The sequence below is a fragment of the Maylandia zebra genome, linkage group LG14 (genome assembly GCF_041146795.1).
Source record: "Maylandia zebra isolate NMK-2024a linkage group LG14, Mzebra_GT3a, whole genome shotgun sequence".
In the NCBI taxonomy this organism is placed as follows: domain Eukaryota; kingdom Metazoa; phylum Chordata; class Actinopteri; order Cichliformes; family Cichlidae; genus Maylandia; species Maylandia zebra.
Window position 1 is genome coordinate 35,075,404 of NC_135180.1, and position 25,787 is coordinate 35,101,190.

The window sequence follows — 25,787 nt, forward strand, 5'->3', positions numbered from 1 at the left end:
TTTAATAAAATGATCAGCGTTCTGCTCTACCAGGTGTAACAATTGAGTTTAACATCCAGGCATCCATGAAAATGGAATTTATGACATCTAACGGAGTTAGAAGTTAGCAGGAGTTAGCTCGCTAGCTTCTATCTAAATACAATATAGCATGTCCTGACTGCGGGGTTTTGGAAACAAATTAAAACGTACAGCTCTGCTATCACTTCCAGCATTAATGAAGACAGAAAACTAAACAGCAGTGACGTTTGTAGGGTTACTGAAGTTGGGTTAGCTGGTATATAATGATGTGCTACGTGACCGCTAGCGACACAGCTATGTTAGCATAATATAAACAAGCTAACTTTTTTTCCACTCAATAAAAGTTAACGTGAGTGTTCTCGGTGGTCAGGAACAAATGTAATCACATGGCAGGATGCTGTAAAAGGACCAAACTTCAGCCAGAGAACAACTGAGATAATCCATCCACAATACGAGGTTAGTCATTCATATACTGCTGCATGGGCTGGGCTGTAGTTACATCCTAAGGTTTTAAAAGCTGAGCTTAAATAAATGATTAGTGGTAATAAAAGCCGAGGGAGGTCAACAGTGATCACTGACTGTTTTAGGAGCTTTTTGAGATCAAATAGAAGAAAATACATAACATTAAACATGTTAACAACACAAAAGCCATATTAAACGCAGACTACTTTAGACCCGGAAGTAGGATTCGTCGCGTCATCACTGAACAACCGGATTGGGCTGGCATTACGTCAATACTGCTGTTAATGTTATTATTAAAGCCGCTTTTTGTAAAAACCCTCTGAGATATTTAATTAAAAACTTCACCACAAGATGGCAGCATTTTACCAGAAAGTTTTAGTGCAGGTTTTGAACCCAACCCAGTCAGCTTTAAATTCTTCTGCATTCATTTGAATCACTGTGCATTGCCACACTAAAAGACTAGTCATCCAGTGTTTCATGTTTCTTTAAGAAAAATGCATAGCCTGAGCTCTTATATATTTTAATAGATATAGTAAGGACAAGAAAATAGAGATTTTTTTATCAAAGCACTACATTGAAAATTTAGAAAAATCTAAATTTGTATCTACCCCGTCTATTAAATTTGCCCGTTTAGTTGCATTATGAGAAATGAGAAAATAAAGCATATAAATGAGAAAATGAAAAACTGTAAAAGTCTACACATTCAAAAATGATGTTTAATCAATTTTGCATGTGGTTCTCATATGTTATGTCTGGATTTTACTGGGTTTTTTCACTATATTACCACAGGATTTATTAGAATATACTTTACACTATCTATACTTTATTCTTGCTGCTACCTTTGATGTTTTTTGTATATTTTTTTGTGTTCCTGGTAAATAAATCACTAATCTATATACTCTTGTTTTGTCTCTTCTACATAAGACTAAGTTTCTTTTCCCTCTTGATTTCTTCACCTATCCTCCTCTTTTTCTTTCATTTCTCTTATTTCCTGGCCTACCTACCGCAGGCTTCCTCCAGATAACTCCAGAGAGTTCTCCTCAGGCCCAGCAGAAAGGTGAGGTAGGGGGTGAGGCAGATGTCTCGGGGTCTTTCTGCCTCCACACCTCAGGGCTCGACTTCACCACCTCGCAAATGACCGAAGAGCACCAAATCTCTTCCTCCGAGGAGGGAACTGTCACCATGGTGACAAAGACCACCAGAATCACCCACCTGGCTGAAACACGAACAGACGAGTCTTCAACGACCACAGCAACAACAAAGACAACAACAGCAGCTCACCAGGTGTCAAAGTACTGAAGATGCTGGAATGGTATCTTTAATGTATTTTACTTTTCTTGTTATTGTTGTTTAGTTTTTTTGTGAGGTTGCCGTGTTAATATAAAGTAAACCTCTAATAAAAGGACAATTCATCCCCAAATTAGTGATACATTAGTTTTTTCTTCTGACCTGTAGTGCTGTTTATCTACTGAACTTTTTTGAACTGATTATTTGTGGGCTCCACGCATCATTTCTCCAGCTAATATCGCCAAAACTGGGCAACTCTAACCAAATCAATTTAGATGGATAAATAGTAACATAGCCCAGAGGAACACCGTGTATATTAATTTGGGGTTCATCTGTGCCTTAACAAAAAAAATTATATTTTCATAGATGATGTATGAATGTGATGAACTACAATAACATTACATCAAGCAGTATTATTGTCATTATTATAGCTAAAGATTGCTATATATTTCCTTCTCTCATCTTACATGTGACGACTTTTTTTGTTACGGTTTGTTAGTTTAGTCCAAATTATTTATCCGATTTTGTTTGGTTTTTAAAGGTTTCACTCTGAATGTAAACATGTCGGACTGCTTCATTATTTATTTTTGTTTTGTGTTTGAAATGCGCTGGAAAGAGTCTTTTACTCACATCGACTTCATGGTTCATGATTCAGTTCTATGATCATTTAAAAATATTTCATTATGAACCATCACAACGTAGGCCAGAGGAATATTTATGTAAATAAAACAATATAATTGCTTTTTTGAAGCTGTTTCCTTTTCAGTTCAAAATGTATTTTCATATTTACCAAAGCATAAATGATATTGTTTTGACCTGAAACAATGTTTTGTTTATCTTGAAGAAAAAGTGTGAACTTTCTGAGATTATGGGCTTTTTTTGCCATAGTTTTATATATTAGCACATTTAGCCTGTGCTTTTTTTTTTTCCCAGAGACGGTCAGTGAGTAAGCAGGACGCTCTGGACTCTTTATCTGCTGTGGGGATCAAACCTGTGACTATCTGGTTATAGGTTGCTCTCAAATATTTAGCCCAACCTGCTGCTAATATATTTTTTATTAATGTTTTTACTGTACAATGCCAAAAAAAAGGGCACCACTGTATTTTTTGTGAATGAGGCTGTAGCTTTAAAATACACTGATATTTCTGAAGCTCGGCTGTTAAGTATTGTTGCGTTTCAAAACATCAGCAGTGAGCTGGACGGAAATTTGGGGATTTAAACCAGAAATTCAGAAATTTTAGAGAGGAAACTGTAAAGTTTATTCTGTTGATCCAAGTTGCTAAAAGGCTGCTAGAGTGAGACTAGTGGGGGTGGCGTGTCTTGATCTTGTTGCAAAGCAATCGTGTTAGAAAAAAAGGCCAGAAAACAGAGTTATAAATATTTCTAAAAACACCAAAAATTACTGTCGGAGAGATTGAAACTTTAAGTGCCTTTACCCAGTACAATTTAAACAATGTATCTACTATTTAATGTATAAACTGTTTTAAAATGGAATAATCTTCTTGAATATCAGTTTTTATGTCTCTAAATTTTGATATTTAAGTTTAATTTATAAACAAAGAACTTACCATTTATAAACATGTTTGTAATTTTTCTGGTATTCTGTTAAAACGTCCTACCTTAAAGGATACACCAATCAGGCTTTTTGAACGGTTTTCTATTTTCAAGTAGATGTAAAACATTTAAGAATAAACACTTTTATGTTTCCTTTATTTGGCTGACTGATGGAATGAAGCTGCGTGGTAAAATGCATGAATCCATAAAAGAGTTGTCTCATTAACAACGTTTAGCACAGTGCCTTTTTTTGCAGCTGAGAACTAGAACTTTAAAAAAAGCTGAGACGAGTAGTGACATGTGAAGGTAACGCGCACTGAGGCAGGATGTACATGCAGAGAGATTTTTAACTTTCTGGTTTAACAAGGTCTTCGAATTTCTTTTTGATTCTAAGGGTTTCAGTGGCAAGTGTTTTGTCAGAGCTGCATTGAAAGAATGTTTGTAAAGATGTTACTTAAATAAAGTAATATTCACACAAAAAGTCTTCTGTCCTGTAGTCAAATTTTAAATAAATTTCAGTGAAATTTTCAAAGAGACAACATTATTTCCTACTCCATATTTTTATATTGCATAATTCTCATCTCAGAGTTATTCTTCATCATAAGCTGGGCCTTGGTGCAGATCCTCACTTCATTAAATGTCTGAAACAAGCTGTTTTTAGATCTTCACTTTAAGGCCACCCAACTTTCATAAACCAACTGCCCCCTGAATCGATGCCCCTCACAGGGGCAACGGGTAGGTGGAGCTTGTGTGTAGCACTTTGTGCCTTAATTGACCATATTAGGGAGATCCTCCCTCTATGACATCATCCCTAGCCAAGGGTATAAAAAAAATGACTGAAAAGGCTATTTAAAGCAGTTTATAGCAATTTATGGTCTCATTATTTGAAAACCACTTTATTTAATATAAGCATACACCATTTAAGAGTATGACAGAACATATGAACAAAGCACAACATGTACATTTTAAATTCCTAATATAAGAAACGCAGTGGTCTGGAAGCCCATTTAAATCCAGAAAAATAATTAAGACTCTTAATAATCTTTAATGTATTTCTTTTTGAATATTTTGACTATATGATACCAAAGCTCGGTTTTACTGGCCTGTTTATATTAGAGTTATGAAAAAGATCCATAGCACACGAATGAGGCTTATTGAAAATGTCTGGAGAGGAGGACTTTGGAGGGAAAAAGTAAATTGTGCACATGGATGTATGACATCTTCTTTCTATGTGTGTGTGTGTCTGTGTGTGTCTCCCAATCTACTCATCTGCTGCTGTGATGATGCTGTGAAAACGTAGGCTCTCTGGTGAGAGTATGTGAGGCTGCACTAATGCTGTATGAGGAGTAAACAATGCCATGAAGCAGAGACAGGGGAAAGTGCAGCATCACCAGCTACAAACTTACTGTTTTCAGTTCACTGAACAATTTCAGCATTTTTAAAATCTCATAATTTCATCCCTTTTAAAATAAAGTTTCTTTTGGCTAATACCAGGGTGTTTTTGTTGTTGTTGTATTTGTTTGGAGCCGGAATTAACCATATTTGGATGAATCCTTGCAAGTTCCGTTAGCAAGAGGTTAGCAAGGTAAATGCTAATGCTAAGCAATGGAAACATAAATTACTAGAATTTTAATCACTGAAACTAAAATCAGCGCCTCTTAGATGGTGTCATAACAATTTAAACATACTCCACACTGTACCTTAATATCCAATATGCTGTCACACACAAAAAAATGGTAAAATCATAAACAATGGGTGAAAGTAGCATCTAGTCTGCACTTTTACTACAACAAGCACAGGTACTGGCTCCCTGATAGGTGACTAACTCACTGTCCTAATATAGATAATGTAGATAATACAGTGAGTAGAAAAATAAACAGTTATTAATGCAATGAAACTCAACCATTACATAAACAGTAGCACTGTAGACCAAGTGACTTATGTAAACACAGACACCTGTGGCTAGTCTACTGGTAATTTTGGCAAATTAAGCTAACAAGTAATATAAAAAATGACCTCTAAAATTTCAGAATATTTACTCCTTTATTTCAAAAGCTTATAGAAATATGGAGAGAACACAAATACTTTCATAGGTGACCTGTGGGTGACATTTTCACTTTCCGTAACTGTTTCTCTTGTGTATATTTTTCTGCTGCACACTGAAAAAAAATCAACTAATTTTATTGTTAAGTATTTTCAGAGAAAGCTGCTTGTCATATCTCAGGAATACATCAGAGAAACCGGGAGTGTGCCCAGAAAAAGCAAAAGTAGCCATATTTTTCTGTGATTTGTTACTTTTTCTAATAGTTATATTAATTAACTCACCAGTCAATAATAATTTTGCTACTGGGATTCTTTCACTTGTACTTAAAAAACACATTTCGTCTAAAATGTCCCATTTTGTTTGGTTGTTTTTTCAGAATAAACACATTTAAACTATTTTAATGGGGAATGGTTAAAATTCCAGACACTGTGTTTTTATTACATGTTATATTCACCTCTGAAAATGTCAGAAATCAACGTACATATGATAAATATTGTGTTAAATTCTAGATCTAGGTCTGAAGCTCCCAGTAGCAAACAAATAGATTCTGTTTGTTCTATTTTAGACCAGTGTGTTCTTTCTCCCTAAGTGTGGCATCACGAACCCTCCATACACTTCCGCTCGCCTCACCTCTCCCTGCTCTGTGTGGCACGAATCACGCCTCCTATCAGTGAGTGGGCTGTAAGTCAAATTAGCTCTTCGTCATCCTGCTCGCTGTGCACACCGGAGGCTACTGCGGTAAGATGCGGCGGCGCACGATGCCGAGCCGCGGCGGATGAGATGATGCGCAATGGCTGAACGAGTCGGGAGGAGAGAGCGAAAAAAAAGAGGCTGTGCTCTGATTTAAACGATGGGACAGGACTGAATGGATGTTCGAGCGATTTGTAACGTTTGTGGTGCAGGCCGAGTAGAAAGATGAGGCGGCGCTGATTCCACTTTAGGATGCTCCAGAGCCCGAGAGGAGGGGGAATAGGCTTCGTCTGTAAACAATAAGGAAGCAGAGGGGCATTAAGTAAAGGACACTTAATCCAGAGCCTGGACCTGAGACCCCGGGGCTTCGAAAAAGGTAAGAAACAATGAGCACTCGGCTGTGGGCATCCCTCTCAGGACATGCTGGCTGGGAACACAGGTAGTGCTGGTACACTGTGTGGTTTGACGTGGCTCATCTTCATCACAGTGGTGCTGATAGGAGTAGGCTAAGTATGACATACGTGGCTCAAACCTATTTTCGTCGCTTATGTGGCGGGTTATTGATGCTCTTCGGGTAAATCCTTTAAGCTGTGTGGGCAGGAGAAGTGGATTTATGGGTTTATGGCCACCTGTGTTTCGTTTTTAGTCTACTGGATGATTGTGTGTGGCTGATGCAACAACTAATCTAATTCTCACCACAATGCAAATGGTGTCAGTTCCCATTTTCATATATATAAAAGAGCCTGTTTGGGTCGGAGTAGTGGGAAAAGAAGTCACTTTGGATTCAAATGCATGACCTCTGACAGACTCACACCTCCCACACTGACTTACAGCTGCAACCCATTGAGCCAAACCAAAGTGAAGTCAGCATTAAATAATTTTAATATTTAAGCTTTTTATTTATTTGCTGGATTGGGCCTCCTCTTGGCGGGATCCTTGCTCTTTAATCATATCACACTACCTTATAATAAGTCTGCACTATGAGTCTTTAATTTCCATGTTTGTTTTATTTATTTTACCCATTCCCCTGCAGGGTGCTCTGTGACAGCTGAGTCAGTCCTCAGTGAGGAGAGGACAGTGAACGGGGAGGGCGGCGAAGCTCTGGAGACAGCGTCACTGAGCGTCAGCCTGGAAGAAAACAAACTTCTCATTTCCCTTGCTCTCATCAGCACTGACAGCTGGACATCACACCTGCATGTTTCTCTTCTTCATCAGGAGACTTTCTAAGTTGAGGAGTTATAGATGCAAACAGTGGCAGGTCGCCCGTCAGAAAAACAACTGATTCTGTCTTCAGATGCAGTCAGAATAATCTGCTAAAATATGAGATTACAAGGAGATTCATCTCCCTCCGGCCATGTTAGGAAACATCGTCTTCGGTACCACTGTCAGAATTAATCAGTGAGAAATTTGTTTTAGCTGTTTCATAGTGCCCAGTGATGTTTTTCTAAATGATGATCTTTTTACCTTTGAGCTGTCAGGCTGTGAATCAAGAATAGATTCTTGATTGTGGCAGCGCTCCCTCTCACAAATGAGAATTGAACTTGAGCCGACAGGCTGCATTTTAATAAAGGATAAGCAAAAACCAACCAATAAAACATAGATGAGGCCCACAACAAGCACTATGCTCCAGCAGAATAACAACAACAACTACCCGTGCCTGAGCATGTCAGGCTCTAGCCGGGAGATGCTCCAGAAATGCTCCAGAGCCTCTCTGCCCTTCCCCAGCCGACTGGAGCTGGGACTGGCCGATCTGCCGCTCATTCGGGGTCTCCGAGCCTGGGCCCTGTGTTCCAGGAATCGCCACAAGACTGCTAATCTGCTGGGAGGACAAGCACCCACAGCTCCTCCTGCAGGTCGAGGAAGTTCAGCGTCCTGCCCCAGGCCTGCAGATGTTTGCCTGAGTGGCGAGTGGAGTCGCATGGGATATGGGCTTCCGCTCGGGGTGGACAGTAGGCAGGCTGGAATCGGAGCTTTGGTAACAGTTGCCACTCTGAAGACCTCAGAGGGCAGCGGGAAGACTCAGACTCAGTGTTTGTTCCTCCGGACTGAGAAAGGAAGCTGTTTGTATTCAGCAGCTAAGCCCAACTCTGGAGTGACAACCAGTGCAGCATCCAGTGTGGTCGGAGGATGGCTGAGAGGAAAGACTGGAGTAGGAGGAGGACGCAGAGACACTCCAGCTGGGCCAACTCCACCGGCACAGACTGGAGCAAACCGGGTTAGGGTGCGATCGGGGCGGAGATGGAGGAAGTCTGACAATGCAGCGTGCCGGGAGAAAACAGGCGTGAGCAGAGAGAGGCAGCAGAGGAGCAGGGAAGTTCCTGCTGGTGAAATCACTGTGGAAGAAAGGCAGGAAGAGCAAGACAAAGGAGGCCTGGACTGTAAACAGTTTCCCACCCCACAGCAGGACAGCCGGCGAGCCAGATGCAGCCACAGCGTTTCTCCTAAATCCTGCGTCCAGTGTGGAAGGAGAGCACAGAGGAGGAAAAGCCAGGATGGACACGAGGGAGGCATCCCAAACAGGCTGAACAGTGAGGTGACGGGAATGAGGAAGGAAAGGCAAAAGAATGAAGAGGAGGATAAGGGAGGCCTCGGCAAGTTAGAGTCTTCCAGCTCTGTTTTGACTGAACTAAACCCTGACCTAGAATCTACCCGTTCTTACAGTGACTCCCACGACAGCTGCGATGTGGGAGAAACAAGAGAAACTGAGAGCAGCGAGGGGCAGAAGACACAAGCTTCTCAGAGCAAGGATGGCTATTCAGAGGAACAAGGGGACAGATACACTGAAGGAAATATCGTCACCCATGGACATTCTGGGTTGACTGATAATTTAAGACATAAGAACAGCGTTACTGAGAGAAAACCAAGTGAATGTCCCCCTGAAGAAGAAGAAGGGGCTAATGTAAACGGATTTTCTGATCTCGATGAAGCAGGTGAAGAATCAGAGAAAAGGGCTGAGTGTGCAGATGTTAAAGATGAAAAGGAGAACATCAGCGAGGCTCTTGATGAATTCTCCAGCTGGTGTGCAGTCTTTACGCCTGCCTCCAGCAGCACTGCAGTCTCCCTCACTTTTAACAAGTCAGCCGCACCCATAGAGGGCAGCGTCTGCAGTGCTGACCGTGAAACTTGTTGGGTTCAGGCTGAGCAGGAGAATCACGTTGAGGGGTATCAGCAAGAGGAAGAAAACTCTGAGGTAGAAGAACAGGCCAATGAGAAAACCACTGTGAATGAGGTATTGCATAATAAACCTCAATCTGTGTTTAAAAATGAGGAGGAAGTGTTACCTTCACCCCTCACAGATGGAGATCATTCCATCTCTGAGTCAGGCGAGAGGATTGTGGCTGACAAGAGCAGCAAATGTGGGACGAAAGATGAGCTGGAGTCAGAAGAAGGAAATTTAGAAGAGAGCCTCAATCCTGAACATGGAGACGGAGCTGGGGAAATTCGGAAGTCGGATGAATGTAAAGGAGAAGTCACACTCAAAGATAGTTATGAAGGGACAGAGATAAACTGTGCTTCAGAGGAAGACTGGAGGTTACAGGAGGTTGAAGATGAACACAGGAAGTGGGAGGAGGAGGATGGATACACCTGTGCACAAACAAGCAATGCCCCTGTTGAACCAAGTGGAGAGACTAACATCACTAACACTGCCTGCACCAATCTCCCCACCTCCCCTGCGCTCTCCCAGGCTAATCCTGCCCCTTCCCTGCCCACCCTGGGATCCATGGCAACCGGCCTGCCCTGTCAGGAGAGGGAGGAGGAGGAGGAGGCAGTCAGTGCAACAGCAGGAGACAGAGAAGGAGGCCAAGAAGGGAAGAGAAGAGAGCTGGAGGAGCAGGGTGAGGTGGAGAGTGGCTCCACCGTGGCCACTGACGAAGGGAGGAAGGAGGAGGAGGAAGATGAGTTTGGAGTGTTCATGCAGGCGGAGGGAGAGCCAGCCTGGAGCGAGGAGTTCACCATGTCTGCCTCAGTGCCTTGTGGGAGCAGAGAGAGTGTTGGTGAGTCTCGTGGTTGTTCATTCTCTGTCCCTTTCTGTGTTTACGAGCCAGGCTTTCCTCTCATTTTAGTATCTCTTTCACTCCTTTGGGATCTTTGGTAAATTTGCCTTTCTGTGTGCTGTAGGCTTGGATCTGTTGGTCCTGGACAACAAGGCTGACACAGAAAGGCTTCAGAGATTTTCAGAAAAAAGTCAGAAATGTGCAGATTTAGACTCTTTAACACTCTTTGTGTTGTGTTGGGGAAACAAAGAGTGAATGGCAACGACTCCCTCAGAGAATTAGTGCATTTTTAACCTTTTGTACACTTTGAGGAATGCAAGTGTACACAATCTGTTTTCAAGAAGCGCACAAGTAGTTATGCACAAGTGGGTATTTACTTTTATCTTTCCAAAATCCTGCTGCTGTTATAGTTTCTATTTTATGAAGATGTGTTTGCGGGGATAAAGCAGCTGGAAGTCCTTACTTAAACTGCATTACTATGTACTATTTAAATACTGCAGACTTAATTTTTACTGTTTGTTAACTCCCTCCTCAAGAATTGAGATCTAATTATCTGGATCTAAGTTAGTGTTTTATAGAGAACATCAAGATATTTTGCAGGTTTTTAATATTGTCGCCCTCAAAAGATCCATTCAAAAAAATAAAATAAAAACACTGGACTGAGATCAACTCCAAAAAGCAGTTGGGCCCTTCCTTATCTTTGGTACAACTTTTCCTACAAATCTACCTGATTCTTTTCGACTAATCCTGCTAACAAACCCATCTCAAAGCTTCCTGGGTACGCGGAATTAAAAAATATTGGACACCATCATTCAGTGCAAGAAGGTAATTGAGAAGAAAATATTTTTATTGGATTTTTTAAAGAACTGTATGATGAACAAAATAAAGCAGTGCTAGTACCTGAATCATAAATAAATGAATTTAATTAGTAGTCTGACAGTATGATGGCTCTTATCTGCTACACTCTTGAAGCAGACACGCGCAGGTATGTCAGATCTTTTACTCCTTGCGCCTCGTTGTTTTTCTCTCACAGCCGGTGTTAATCAGTCGTAATGATCCCTCATTCTGCTCCGTTTAGCTAATCACCTAAATCATGTTAAGCCCAGTTTCCACAGGGGGGCTAAATGAGGCTGTGCTGAGGCTGGTGCATAATTATGTCTCAGTCTGTTCTACTGAAAAGTATTTCTGTTTATTTTAACATGTTGCTGATGGCTTATCAGTCAACATTTATCATCAGAGGGACTGATGTATGTAAAAGGGCAAAAATTAAAGGACCAGCTATAAAACCTAAAGGCTTGCTTCACCCACATTACTTATGCATATTTTCACACTTATCTGGCCTTTTAGTTTATTTTGGTTTTAATTATTAGTAATTAAAATGGGCTTTCAATAAACATGTGAGTTACAGTAGCAAATGTTCATATTAAACATGGCTGAAGTTGTTTTTTTCTATCTGTGGCTCTGTATGATGTCACTTATGATGGGCATCCCTAATAAGGCAATCTCAGGCACTGAAGCCCCACCCACATTCTGTTTAAGCATCTCAATGAGGGCCAGCCAATCAGGAAAATGCTGGCTTAAAAGGAGGAGGAGATAAATCTACTTGTTTCACACAGTGGATAAAGTGAAGTAGTTCACCATGACCCAAAAGTCTTTTAATAAATAGCTACAGTACTAAGATGGAGACAGAAACTTCAACAGACAAGAATGAGTGTAACAAACACCTTTCATAGCATTTGCAAACAGAGGTCTGGCTGTGCCTGTGTGAAATCTGGGAAAATACATATTATAAATCTACACTGAATATAACAACAAGGTTGAAAAAAATAGCTTGAAATAAAAGTAGTGAGAGGCAGAAAAAACATGGAAAAACATTTGATTGGAAGTGTGTTCCGGAACAGATTGTTTTAACTCATTCCTCCATAATGATACATTTGATCCCTCAGTGTATATCAATAAAGATGCCCTTTGAAGGGTACCTGCAAAGGCAGCGACCACCCTCACTAACATGTGATGCAAACTTAGTCAATTTGTTCTGTAAACAGGCCTGAAATGGGGGTAAAGAGTTAAAATAAGGCAGCCTGATAATCATACAGCTAAAACACATGCTGTAACTTAGATGACGTAAATAAGTTGTTGACCAGTAGTACTTTTAATCTTGTGATAAATATGCAGAGTTCTTTCTTGCCTTGGTAGGCATCACTTACCAGCACAGTGGAAATAAGACTGTAGTTTGTCCTGACCTGGATTCCTAACTGATCTCCCCGTCTCACTACACGGTATTAATCATTCAGAGTCGAGCTAAGAGAGGGGGAGGAAGCAAACAGGCCAGTGAGCTCTCCTGTTAGCCTCAGGTTATTGGGCAACGGGTGAAAAGGAAACAGTCTCACAGACAAGTGTCTGATAGATACATCGTCGGATAAATACACCGAGCAATGGAGAGCGACGTGTAGATGTGTCAAAGCAGCAGGGATCGAAGAGAGATACAAATATTCGCTGAAATGTTTCCACGCAGTGAGATGTCGCGGTGAGATTAAAGTCCAACATACAAACTCAAAGAGTCCCGCAGAGTCTGGTACAACAGGCAACTTTTTAAGCAACAGCAGGAAGCAGTCACAGCCATAGACAACACAATGATACGACAAGGTGATTAACAGAATAATAAATGCAAGTTGTCTTGCTGTGCTGCTGACAAATAGAAAGCTGAAGAGCTACTAAAACTGTGGGTTTTAATTCTGGCACATCTAATAATAATTTAAAATATTAGCATGGTGCCTCCGTAACCAAGATTTACAGGTGTCCCCTAAATGCATCACATGCAAGAAAAACAAAGTTTGCTTTGGATGTTACATTCGGTGGAAAAAGGAACTCCCCATCAATCAGACGACCTCCTATTAACAAGAACTGGGAAACAGTGGGAAGGAAAAACTCCCTTTTAACAGGAAGAACCCTCCAGTGGAAGGGAGGGGCAGCACTGGACAGGACAGGACTGGTCAACAGTATTTTGGATGCACATATTGTCTGTCCATCCATCTTCTGAACTGCTTTTCCAGTTCTTGGTCACAGAAGACTAAAGTCTGTTCCAGGTGTCGCATGAAAAATACTGTACCTCCCTTTAAAAAGCATCAGGTCTATTTTATAGGTTAGCTGCATCCATCTGCACAGAGCACGTGAGGACGACAGGAACGGCTTAGTCTGCAACAGTAAGACTCCATGAATTGAAACCATCTAAAGCATCTTAGAAACTTGTCAAGGTTTAAGTAGACTGAATAAACAGTTAGTGAAGATATGCAAAGATCAGACAGAGATTTCTTAAATTATTAGTTGGATGTGTTGTAGGGTCTGTAGAATTTAATTTAATTTTCCAGCATTTAAAAACGATTGTGGACATTTGTACAAAACAGTTATTGGGATTCTTCATTCATTTGGATAAACTGGCCCCGTTTGGAAGCCGTCCTAGTAATTATTGTCACCTTTAGCACCAATGCTGCTGTTGCTGTATTATAATACAGGGTTAATGCCCATTATTGTCCTTTAAGAGCATCGAAAGCACATACTACAGGGAGTGCAGAATTATTAGGCAAGTTGTATTTTCGAGGAATAATTTTATTATTGAAAGACAACCATGTTCTCAATGAACCCAGAAAACTCATTAATATCAAAGCTGAATGTTTTTGGAAGTAGTTTTTAGTTTGTTTTTAGTTTTAGCTATTTTAGGGGGATATCTGTGTGTGCAGGTGACTATTACTGTGCATAATTATTAGGCAACTTAACAAAAAACAAATATATACCCATTTCAATTATTTATTTTTACCAGTGAAACCAATATAACATCTCCACATTCACAAATATACATTTCTGACATTCAAAAACAAAACAAAAACAAATCAGCGACCAATATAGCCACCTTTCTTTGCAAGGACACTCAAAAGCCTGCCATCCATGGATTCTGTCAGTGTTTTGATCTGTTCACCATCAACATTGCGTGCAGCAGCAACCACAGCCTCCCAGACACTGTTCAGAGAGGTGTACTGTTTTCCCTCCTTGTAAATCTCACATTTGATGATGGACCACAGGTTCTCAATGGGGTTCAGATCAGGTGAACAAGGAGGCCATGTCATTAGTTTTTCTTCTTTTATACCCTTTCTTGCCAGCCACGCTGTGGAGTACTTGGACGCGTGTGATGGAGCATTGTCCTGCATGAAAATCGTGTTTTTTCTTGAAGGATGCAGACTTCTTCCTGTACCACTGCTTGAAGAAGGTGTCTTCCAGAAACTGGTAGTAGGACTGGGAGTTGAGCTTGACTCCATCCTCAACCCGAAAAGGCCCCACAAGCTCATCTTTGATGATACCAGCCCAAACCAGTACTCCACCTCCACCTTGCTGGCGTCTGAGTCGGACTGGAGCTCTCTGCCCTTTACCAATCCAGCCACGGGCCCATCCATCTGGCCCATCAAGACTCACTCTCATTTCATCAGTCCATAAAACCTTAGAAAAATCAGTCGTGAGATATTTCTTGGCCCAGTCTTGACGTTTCAGCTTGTGTGTCTTGTTCAGTGGTGGTCGTCTTTCAGCCTTTCTTACCTTGGCCATGTCTCTGAGTATTGCACACCTTGTGCTTTTGGGCACTCCAGTGATGTTGCAGCTCTGAAATATGGCCAAACTGGTGGCAAGTGGCATCTTGGCAGCTGCACGCTTGACTTTTCTCAGTTCATGGGCAGTTATTTTGCGCTTTGGTTTTTCCACACGCTTCTTGCGACCCTGTTGACTATTTTGAATGAAACGCTTGATTGTTCGATGATCACGCTTCAGAAGCTTTGCAATTTTGAGACTGCTGCACCCCTCTGCAAGATATCTCACTATTTTTGACTTTTCTGAGCCTGTCAAGTCCTTCTTTTGACCCATTTTGCCAAAGGAAAGGACGTTGCCTAATAATTATGCTCACCTGATATAGGGTGTTGATGTCATTAGACCACACCCCTTCTCATTACAGAGATACGCATCACCTAATATGCTTAATTGGTAGTAGGCTTTCGAGCCTATACAGCTTGGAGTAAGACAACATGCATGAAGAGGATGATGTGGACAAAATACTCATTTGCCTAATAATTCTGCACTCCCTGTATGTACTAAGACTTAATGTGCATGTGCCTGTGTGTGTGTTTGATAACAGCACTTGGGAAGCATGTTATCACCAGTGAGTCGACCCTCTGGACGCCAGGCAAGACGGACAGCTCGTTCCACCAGTCAGGCGACACCTGGACAGCCTTCCCTCAGGATTCATCAGATGAAGGTGGAGACGTTGTGGAGCAGTGGTGGCCAGCCAGTGCTGTGGAGGAGAGGAGAGACAGACTCTCAGCCAATCAGAACCTGGTACAGTTGTCCTTCAGTAACTGCTATAAAAACGGTTCTGTTTGTTCAGTAAGAGCTAAAGTGGCCATTACATCCACTTCACTGAGTCCACAAACTCCTCAGGATTGGTTCATTTGTGTCACAGCATTGAATTTCTGTCTTGCGTGGTTTGTCTCTGTGACTCTAACCTCTGTTTGCACTTCCTGTACCATCGATCAGGGATGCTCGGTGGATTCAGGGAGTTATTTGTGTAGTTACTCAGTCCCCTGTGGATCATGCAGTAGAAAAGAATTATTCAAGTTTAAATCTATGCATTATTTGCTCCATCTGCTATTCTTAGTGTCTGGTAGATATAGCTGGCCCTGGGTGAAATGTACAAAAACCTTCGTGTGTGTATTGTATCTTGGCTATAACTTAGAGAAGGAGTTTAGTTTCACGTCCAAATCTCTGTTCATGCAGGATTTGTTTTTTGGTGAGAGATGGGGTGATTTTAGTGTTATCTGTGTGGGTCACTAATTTTTATCCAGTTGAAAGTGTATATGTCTGTACCTAAAATTTCCCCCTTTTTCTCAGTTGGCTGTGCCATTACCATGGAAACACGGCTCACCCTGATGTAACCCTGCAGGAGGAGTGACTAAGTTTTATGAGTAAAAATTAATCAGTATTTTCTCCAGCGTTATAACTCACATTACCCCAGCTTCTTTTTTTTTTTCTCCTTAAAAATAAAATTTAAAAATAAGAAGTCAGCACTGCGGGGAGAGTCTCCCAGTGGACATTAAGCACAGTGCAAAGATGCAGATGAAAAATGAGCCCTGCCCAAAACTGCAGTGAAGCAGAGTGAGAGGAGACTGGCTGTTTTTAAATAAGTTGGTTCATGTGCCTGTGGTGCCACAAGGAGACCTTTATGAAAATAAAGTATTAACTTTTCATGTAATGAACCATAAATGCATATTTTTTTCCTAAATGCTGCAAATGTGTTTTTGATGCTTGTGTTTTGACTGTTTTCTTGCGGTGTGCTGAGCTCTCAAGCTGTATTTGATGAGCTCTCTCTGTATTTACTGCAGGCGGCTGTCTTTGCTGAAGCCTTCCCCTCATTTACTGGTTCATCCTCAAGTGACTCCTGTGACCTCAGTACTGTTCCCACACTGAGCCAGCTCCTCAGAGGCGGAGCAAGCCACGACCAGGGGTAGGTGAACCGTGCTGACGAAGGCCATCATGTGTAGCGATGACTCTAGATAAAAGATGGATGGGAATAAACCTAAGAACCTGAGTGAAGTCGGTGCACAAGTACCTTCAATGTACATTCTTCAGCTCTCTTTATCCATGCCATCAGTAAACACTTTCCTGGTTTCAATCATTAGTTTCAGCTTTCACCAAAGACAGCACAAGTTTAATTTAGTAACGTGTGTTTCCCACCATTTCCCACAAGGATAAGCAGAAGAGATTAGATGGGATGTTTCCCACTAGTGTCTAGAAGGATGATAAAGTAGGCTGTGATTCAGGGCTAATGAAACCAGTCATAAATTCTGTTTTGATTTCTATATTGTTGCATAAGTACTCTGTACTGAATGGATCAGACCCCCAAAATCATCAGACTCAGTTTTACTCCTGCAAATTTTTATGATTGTATTTTGACAGATTGTCATCCTTCACCAAACTCCAAATTGATTTGATAAAAGAGAACAACAAGATCTTTTTAGATCTTTCTCATAAATATTGAACTTTTTCTTCTTCATAAAACTATTCCATAAATTCACCATTTTAACAGAAATACTGTGTTTTCCTTACATAATGTTGACTCTTTTTCTTAAATATTCATACTTGTTTTTAAAGAAAATACTTGTAACAATTACCAAAAACTATCATTCAGGGAAACTTTCATTTTAAACAATCTGTATGGGGTTCATTTAAAAAAATATATCATTATACATACAAGTCCTTTTTTAATGGAATTATTCACAAAATTACCTCCTTGTCCCTCCAACACTGAATTTCTCTAAATCATTTGTGTCATTTTACTCGAGTCAAACAGGAATGAATACAAAATGCATAATTTGATGTTCTTTTATGGTGTCGGTGGTTTTACGAGATAAAACACTATACGTTGACAAGTTGAAAGAAAATGTGGCCACCTAGTGGTGACTGTGTGAAGTGCAACTACATTTCAAGGAACTGTTAGAATTTGTACCCCTGGACAGCCTAATAGGAGCAACCCTTGAATTTCAGATATGCTTACAGAACAAAATGACTGGGTTGGTGAGGGTGCTCTCTGCCTGTGCAGCTACCCTTGAAAAAACCTGGGAACTATTCTAGTGGTCGTAAAACCACCTTCTGTGGTCACAAACAAAGATGACCATGCTGACCACACTGTCACATAGGACAGAGAAAGAAACGTACTTCTATCCCAAAGGTTCGCCACAGCAGATTGCATCCATATTGGATTGTGTAGAAGTTTTACACCACATACCCTCCTCTTTATCCAGGCTTGTGACCCCTGAGCTTTTGACTCCTATACAGAATCTTGATCTTGAATCTTTGAAAAGCAATCATTTAAAACAAATGTTCTTCTTGTGCATGAAATCGTGTGTCTGTGTCTTTGAACCTTTAGGCTGTTGGACAGTTTCCATGACTTGAACAAAATGATCGGCCAGAGATATAAGAGAGCCAACGGCGTGTCTCGTAACCTGCTGCTGAAGACTTTACACCTGGAGCAGCCGCACACTGTGAGTAAAGACCGACACCATGCACATGGAAATGCGAGCCCAGCAGCTTTGGAGACGAGTGCGTCTTAATCGCTCGCTGCGGACATGTTTCAGTGTTCACAATCTGATAGAAAACACTTAAGAAATCAAATTTTACAGCAAATGTTCCGTCTCTTTACTCATAATTTGCTGCAGGGGAATTAGCACAGAGCACTTAGTGTTCACTTTCAATTTGTGAAGCTTCGCGGTTGTTAAATTGAATTCGTCAACACAGCCTTAACATGTAACACGAACTGATAGTGCTGTTTGACCGATAGCCTTGAAACCTGCAGCCTCATTCAAATGATGCGACTGCTGTTTTATGCAGAACGCTCAGTACACGAACAGCCCCGGGCGCGCTGCTGAACCGAGTCACATCAGAAAGCTACAAGGCACCTTCAAAATATGCAAGTGTGGGGTTTACCCGTCCACTGTGTGACTGCTTGCTACAGGCCAGAAGCAGCAATCAACATTATCACAGTGCATGAAATGTGAATTTAATGATCATTTTATCTATGCTTCTTTTTTCACTTGTCCCTGCTTCGTTATATTTTAAACTGGGTTACAGCAGAGGGCCAATTTGCAGCAGCAGATAAATCATCTCATCACAAAGGTCTTATTTTACTCAATTATAGTTTTTGTCGTTAATTTTTCCACAATGCTGCATCTTTCACTCTACATAAATTCAAATATAAGTTATTGCTGTTTAGTTACTTTGCTACTGAATGTGGTGTGAAAATACCACTTTTTGGTTTTCATTATCATTTGACTGGGGTGTTATTTTCTAATCGAGCAATTATTAAATTATAAAGTCTTCAGTAACCTTTCTAATTAACAATTCAGACATAAAGATAGAAGACTGAGAATAGTTCTATGTGATAACGTTTATGATGTTTTGAATTTTTAAAGAAAGGTAACTGATTTAAAAAAAAATCAAATTGAGACTGGTACGATAAAATTATGCTAAGCTAGGAACTACAAAAGCTAAAACCTCTGCAGATTAACAAAATAGCCAAGGTTATTGATACAAGCTACAAGAAATTACCACCGGGATGGGCTATAATAGAGGAATATTGTTAGACACATTGAGAAAACAAACAAAAGAGGTGTGGAGATTTAAGGTAATTGGAAGGAATGACCAAAAAAAGGAGAAGCAAAGTGTTGCTGTTTAAGGTTAAAGATGCCCTCGGCTGAAAAGAGACGGGACTTGAGGTAGTATATTTGAAATCTGGGTTATATCCAGATGTGCAAACGTGCAGCGCTGACATGGGGGCCTACAGTTTATCAGACAATAGATGTTTACATGTGTCGTACTGGCTGTGCAGCAATGATAAAGCATGCACAAATCAAATGTTCACTGAAGGTCAAAGTGATATTGTTTACGCAGGCGACAACAGTGGAGGACAGGATGAAGTAGGGTGGTGTTTCAGCTGTCGGGTGTTTAGTGCAAGCCAAAATTTGAAGGTGAACTTTTATTTTGTTTATTTCTGCAGAAAATAGTCTGAAATGTTGTCAGTATGTCTTTTGATTGCAGGCACTTTTGCAGCATCTGGACCTAACGCAGTACCTTCAGCAGTCTCGCTGCCTCTGGTTCAGATCGAGTGCTCTTTTGAAGTAGGCCACGTTTCTGTCAGAGGGGATGTTTGCTATCTCTTCGGCTCCCTTGTTAGCGTTACCTAGATTTTCCTGATAGATGGCTCTGTTTGGCACAGGAATGTCTTTTTCCATATTTTTCAGATAACTTCCCTTGCTCACAAATTTTGTAATCCTCCTCACTACCAATCAAAGCTGCCAATATGAACAAATATGTTCAATTTCAATTTGATTCATTGCTTTTTGTAAGTTGTATATTGCAGTAAATATAGCTGACAGTGCTTTACTCAGGAAAGGGGTTTGGTAGGTGGCCTCTTTCTGTAACAGCTGTGTTTTGTTTGATCCAAAAAGATCTGATGCCTTTTAAAGTAACATTTGTAGCTTGCTTTAGAGGAACTGTGTCGAAATGCTTTATATAATCTCTACAGACTTATTAGAACTGGATGATTGATGTGGAGCCAGGACAGCTAGAGTCAAATAATGGGTTTTTATCTGGAGTAATCTATATTTGGTGGTATGGCTCTGAAAAAAGCTGTGGTTGGGTTGCAAATCAGGCTGCAGATCCACAGCATGTATTTCTTGCCCGTAAGAGGATCAGCTGAACCATCAGCTGATTGGAGCTTTTATCAATATCAGCTGATCTTGTGACAGAGCTCGACTTTACGGTCTGCCTGAACTACTGCTAATGGTTCATGCTCATTATAGGTATTACTACATTTTAAACTGACAACATAGCAGTGTAATCACTGACTGTAACTCACCGCCATAGATATCGTGTGTTATATGATGGCTATGTGACAAGCAGGTTGTGGACGCAAACTCAGAACAACTGGAAACAGGAATGAACTTAAAAAAAAACAGTTTTAAAACTGAATATTCATATTAATACAAAACCTAAAGCAAGAGCAAAGAATTCAAATACTAGCAAACTTCAAGGAGACACAGAACAAGGAGATGCATGGCCATGAGGGACAATCTGACAAGGAAAAAGGACAGACTCAAACAATAGATTCAAGATAACAAAGGGAAAAGTAGCAGGTGGCAGCATAGCTGAGGACACTTGCACCAGCAGAATTCTGGGTACGATCCGGTGATGTTGATGTTTTCCAGATTTGTGTGTTTATGTGTGCGTTTGCAGATCCAAATGGAAGTTTTGTTATAAGGAGGCAGAGTCCAGTTCAACTCTCACATTAGAAATCTCAGTTTATTTACAGATCAGGCGTCCTGAAAGAGAGAGGGGAGTGTGAGGTGTTTTTTCTACAAGGTTGCCAGTGCTCCCCCTCCTCGTCTGGGCTCACACCTCACAGTTCTGATAATTGGTCTTCATTGTAAGATCCGCAGGGAAACCACGCTCACATCTGCTGTGTCATCCTAATCAGAGCTAATGGCACTGTGGGCTTTGAGCCTACGACAAGTCAATAATTCTATAATTATGGATTTGATTTTATCATTTGTTCATATTTGTTGTAACCTTCTCTCTGGCTAGTTGATAAACTACGCTGTAGTCAGCTGTGTTGCTGATTTTAGTTTTCATCTTTGCAGGAAAGCAGACCTGCTTCCTCGACAGCAAACTGCCGCCTCTCCCCTGGCCTCCCCTCAGCCAATCAGCATGCTCAACATGCCGCTGCTAAGCGACGGCTGTCCTATGACTACAACAGGAACATCATGGAGTAACTCTGTGGACCTCAGCTCTGGTTTGGCTGTCAGCATTCACAATGAAGGACTCCAGCTTTTAACATGTTTCCCGAGGCTCTGGATTCACAGCATGTTAAACTGCAAGTCAAGCACTCATCGACCTGCTGACTCTTTGCACACTTCCTGGTTATTTAAGCCTGAGACAGTGAGGAGAGCTGGTGTCTCCTCCACCACCTGCTGATGTATACTGGGGGAGTGGTTTTTTTTATATCACGTGTTCATCACCTTGTTCACTATCACCACTACCACCCATTAAGTCTCCACCTTATCTACTGAGATTCTTTGGAGCATTGTGACCCGTTACAAGGTACACGCCGCCACCTTAAAGGCACTCTAATTTTTTCCTCCATAAACAGAAATAGATCTGAAGTACCACTGCTTTTTGTCTCAAGGGTAGAATAAATATAAAGGAGATAAAACTCACATGGGGTGAACTTAAATAATAAAAATAAATATTTAAGGCAGAAGAAGTCACTTTGATGAGTGACGAAACGTTTCTCCCACTGAAATCGCTACGTCCAGATGAACAGAATCAACCTTTTGGGGTATATAAGACAACGTTTTACACACATTGGCGGCCCTGTTATTCATGATTTTGGAACTCTAACATGCCGGTTGTTTAGCTTTCATTTGCAGTCTCTCGTTTTTTGTCGTGCAGATATGGAAGAGTGTAATTGGGGCAAAAAGTTATTGCCTCCAGTGTTGCTGATCTAACAGTCAAACAAAATAATATTGCACTACACTACAGTTTAAATTTGAAATAGATTTTTTTATTAAGTAGGAAAATCCCAGTTCTGAAAAAATGGCATTCTTCATATACTATATGCTGTATACTGTAAGCATATTCATAGAATATGTCAGGCTGAAAGGGGAAAAACATCTGGGGTTATTGGTTAAGTTTCAAGCCATTTATAACTCATGAAGACACAGCTTTACTTCATGCAAGGGGCCTTTAAGGCTTCTCCTTATTTCCTGTCATGTATATACTCTTACATTGATGGATGCTCGTGTTAAACATGGGTTCAAATATTGAGCCTAAAGCTCTGACGTCAGACTACTCCAAACACACTTTTTTTTCTACTTTTTTCCTACATATCATTTCAGTCACACAGGTGTGGCTGTGAGCACTAAAGCCCCGCCTACCTGTGTTCAAACCAATCAGGAGAGGCTCTAATACAGCTTTCAGACGGAGTATGAGCTGGGCGGCTGCATCAATGGCCAGTGTGAATTTTGAATGAGCAGAACAGGTACAAGACAAACTGTGTCAACATGACATTTTAAATTACCCAAGCATCTGTACTTTTCAGCTATTTCAAATTGGACTAATAAGCGATTGTGATGGAGGCATACATGTCTGTATTATTGAGTGCCAAGTCAGGTAAATGGGAACTATCCAGAAAACTAGATTTGTAGTTATATTTCCAGCCACGTTTTATGAAAGTAGCATAAAGTTCCAGTCTTCCTCCCGGAAAAGATCTCTGGGTTTAATTAGAGAAGAAGACTCGATGACACGATGCTTGTTTTTGTTCTGTAGCTCCATTAATGTGGTGGCCTGACCCTTTGTAACAGCTTCACTCCTCCTCAGTTTTCCTGTCTGTAGCACCTCTACAGATGTCACCATCACCTGGATTCATGCACACGTTCAGTAGAAGTAACAGAAAAACCTTTTGTCTAGTCGTGTCATCACACAGAAGATCAAAGTTGAGCATTGTTATTTTTTTCAAAAGCCTAGAGCAGATATAATAATGAGTACTAAAGAAAGATCAAGACTTTTTGTTTTAATTTTGTTTACATTTGACATTTTGATGCATGTGCTTTCATTGTGTATTTGCTACTGAAAAGCCAGTGACAGGAACAGGTCTCAACTTTGTTCTGGTTCCTCAGAGAAACAAGTTTGTCTTCCAGTTAGTGCCAACAGAGAAAGTGCCAATGTTTACGAGGTTACGGAAGTGATTTCAGGAGGAAATGTTTGTCTTGTTTCTCAAACACACTGAAGTGGACTCAACAAAAGCATGTGATGTTCCACCTTTTTCTTTCTTTGTCTTTCTGTCTCGCTTCTTGTCTGCCGAATGTTTCAGTACATTCGTTTTAGTTCAGCGCTGTTCTGTAGTCGAGTCCACTTCATGGGCAAAACTTGAATTTAGCTGCCAGTCAAAATGATATTTTATGAGAATATTGTTCACATTATGCCGATCATGCGCCGCGTTTCTAATTTGTGTCACCTCAGAAAACTTTAAGTCGCTCTGTTGTGTATTTCAATTGTTAACTCTGTCATCTGTGATGAAATTCAGAATCAGTCGTGTGTGTGTGTGTGTGTGTGTGTGTGTGTGTGTGTGTGTGTGTGTGTGTGTGTGTGTGTGTGTGTGTGTGTGTGTGTGTGTGTGTGTGTGCGCGCGCCATTTATACAACATTCAAATTCTTGAAAAAATTGGATATTTTCTGTCACAATGAGGAGGATCCAGCTGTCACCTTGTTGACTGATGTAATAAAATGATACTGCGTGCTGGCTAATGCTTCCTCCTGACATGCAGAATTATGTGACCTGTTGATTTCATGAAGAGGGAACCACTGGCTGACTAGTAACTCGGATAAAATCATCACATGGTCTGCTCTTCTGGGCCATGTTTGAACATTTTGAAATCCACTCACTCAACCTTTGTAAATATTACGAAACGAACAAATATTTTCCAGACAGACCAAGAAGAAGTCAGACCTGACGTAATTCAGCTGACGTCTCATGGAGTCAATGAAGGTTTTTCATTGAGCTTGTCATGAAAAACATTCAAACCCATCCATCTTTTTTCCTAACCACTTATCAGATTCACGGTTACCAGCTGTCAGTGGGTGATGACCTATCCTCAGATTTCTGGAATCCGACCAAACAATTAATGAACATAAATATGTTTTAGGTTTACTCTTTGCCAAAATTGCTGCACATTATTCTAATTAATATATTAGCACATATCTACTTTATTGCTCTATGGATTAGCGTGGGACTTTGTTCATAAGTCCATAACTTTGGTCCATGTTTCTTATACTTATACAGGAAATATATAGATACAGAAAATATGTCTCGTCTTTGTGAAAGCCATTGATATAATTTATCAAGACAACTTAACCTGAAGAGGCTTTGATACGAATGTTTCTCGAGAATAGAAACTGTTGTGCGCCTGACAAACAGAAGCTGTAAACTAAACTGAAACAAGAAAATTCTGAAAATTAACTGTGAAACCAAAATAGAAACAAATTTTTCTGCTTTGGTTAAAAGCTGACCAAACATTTAATAGACTGTCATTTTCACACTTTCACTTGAGGAAGTTTGAGGAGAATAAGGTCACGATATTTTCCGCAATCATCCTGTTTCACATTTAGCTTCAAACATGTCTCCACCTCTGGAGATACTCCACATGGTTCAAGGCAAAGGAGCTGCACCGACAGGGGGCGTAACACACATCTCCTCTCACTAGCTGTAAATATTTACTGCTCTGTCCTCACAGTTTCATAATCTGTCGTATTTTGGGAACTGGAGAGTTAAACACCGTGTGATGGTCACCACTGTTGGGCGGTGTTGAGAAAAGTTCAGAGCTGCAGGCCATGTTTGAAGGACTGATGATAATGTCCCTGCTTTTATTCTAGCACCATTTAATGTTGGCTTTTAATAACATCTATTTAATTGATTTTCATTAAATATTTGTTGCACATAGAGCCTAATGCATTTTGTTATATCTGCCTTTTACTGTCACGTACCCTCCAGTAGGTCAAAGATTTCATTAGTCTACAGGGCAGAATTCAGTTAATTACCTGCAAAGCAATTAAAATTAGTCTCACTTTGACTCTGTCATGCAAAAACATTGCATTATGTTGATTTTTAGAAAATATTACATCATCAGGAAAAGTAAAATCTGTAAATGTCTACTTTAGAATAAAATCCCTGGTATTGAATATGTGAACAGTCATCAACTTCTGCAGGATTAATGACACTTAATGCTGCTTCTGTAACATATGCAAAACAGTGTGGAACATCAGAAAACAAGCCAAACGTCTGCTAAACTTGATGGCCTGTGTTTTAAATGTGGCTTCAAAAAAAACAAACTTGATAACAGCTGCTGAACTGGTAAAAAGCTGCTGGTCACACGGCAAAAGATTTCTGGCCTGTTGGCTGTTTACCATCACAGCCTGACTATTAATACAAGGACATATAATAGTGCACATTGTGATAACCAACTGGGACATTGTGTGAGGAAAACAGCGTGTAAAATATCAAGCTGCGTTCTTGCATGTAATAATTCATGTTGCAGACTGCGAGAGGGGCTGAAGTGATTCACAAAATCACTGCATACAGATGCCTGTAAATAC

General features: G+C 40.5%; 2 protein-coding genes across 5 annotated transcripts in view; both read left to right on the forward strand.

The window, feature by feature from the left end:
* The window catches only part of prx (periaxin), a 56,634-nt gene extending 52,832 nt beyond the window's left edge, over positions 1-3,802 (forward strand). Inside the window, exon 9 of one of the 3 annotated variants that reach the window (XM_076873426.1) lies at positions 1,490-3,802. In XM_076873426.1, the coding sequence (XP_076729541.1) occupies positions 1,490-1,779 (290 nt within the window). In that variant the 3' untranslated portion in view covers positions 1,780-3,802. Of the gene's footprint in view, positions 1-388; positions 997-1,404 lie in introns of those variants that run through there. The other 2 variants (XM_076873428.1, XM_076873427.1) reach the window with 2 other exon arrangements.
* A 2,210-nt stretch (positions 3,803-6,012) lies between these two features.
* On the forward strand, positions 6,013-23,955 carry si:ch211-14c7.2 (uncharacterized). Of its 2 annotated transcripts, none has more exons than XM_076873430.1 (6): positions 6,013-6,431; positions 7,089-10,050; positions 15,224-15,423; positions 16,467-16,588; positions 18,011-18,125; positions 19,531-21,239. In XM_076873430.1, the coding sequence occupies exons 2-6, from the start codon at positions 7,656-7,658 to the stop codon at positions 19,558-19,560; spliced, it is 2,862 nt and encodes a 953-aa protein (XP_076729545.1). In that variant the 5' UTR covers positions 6,013-6,431; positions 7,089-7,655; the 3' UTR covers positions 19,561-21,239. The 2 variants fall into 2 exon arrangements, with proteins under 2 accessions (XP_076729545.1, XP_012779693.4); XM_012924239.4 differs by lacking the exon at positions 19,531-21,239 and adding an exon at positions 21,279-23,955 and having other exon boundaries at positions 6,015-6,431.
* Positions 23,956-25,787: the final 1,832 nt, after the last annotated feature.

What these genes read in the sequence shown, in the direction of transcription:
- si:ch211-14c7.2 (XM_012924239.4), top strand. Translation starts at nt 7,656, where the DNA reads ATGAGGCCCACAACAAGCACTATGCTCCAGCAGAATAACAACAACAAC. An exon ending in TGGGAGCAGAGAGAGTGTTG is followed by an intron (nt 10,051 to 15,223) that starts GTGAGTCTCGTG and finishes GTTTGATAACAG; the next exon opens with CACTTGGGAAGCATGTTATC. An exon ending in ACCTGGAGCAGCCGCACACT is followed by an intron (nt 18,126 to 21,278) that starts GTGAGTAAAGAC and finishes TCATCTTTGCAG; the next exon opens with GAAAGCAGACCTGCTTCCTC.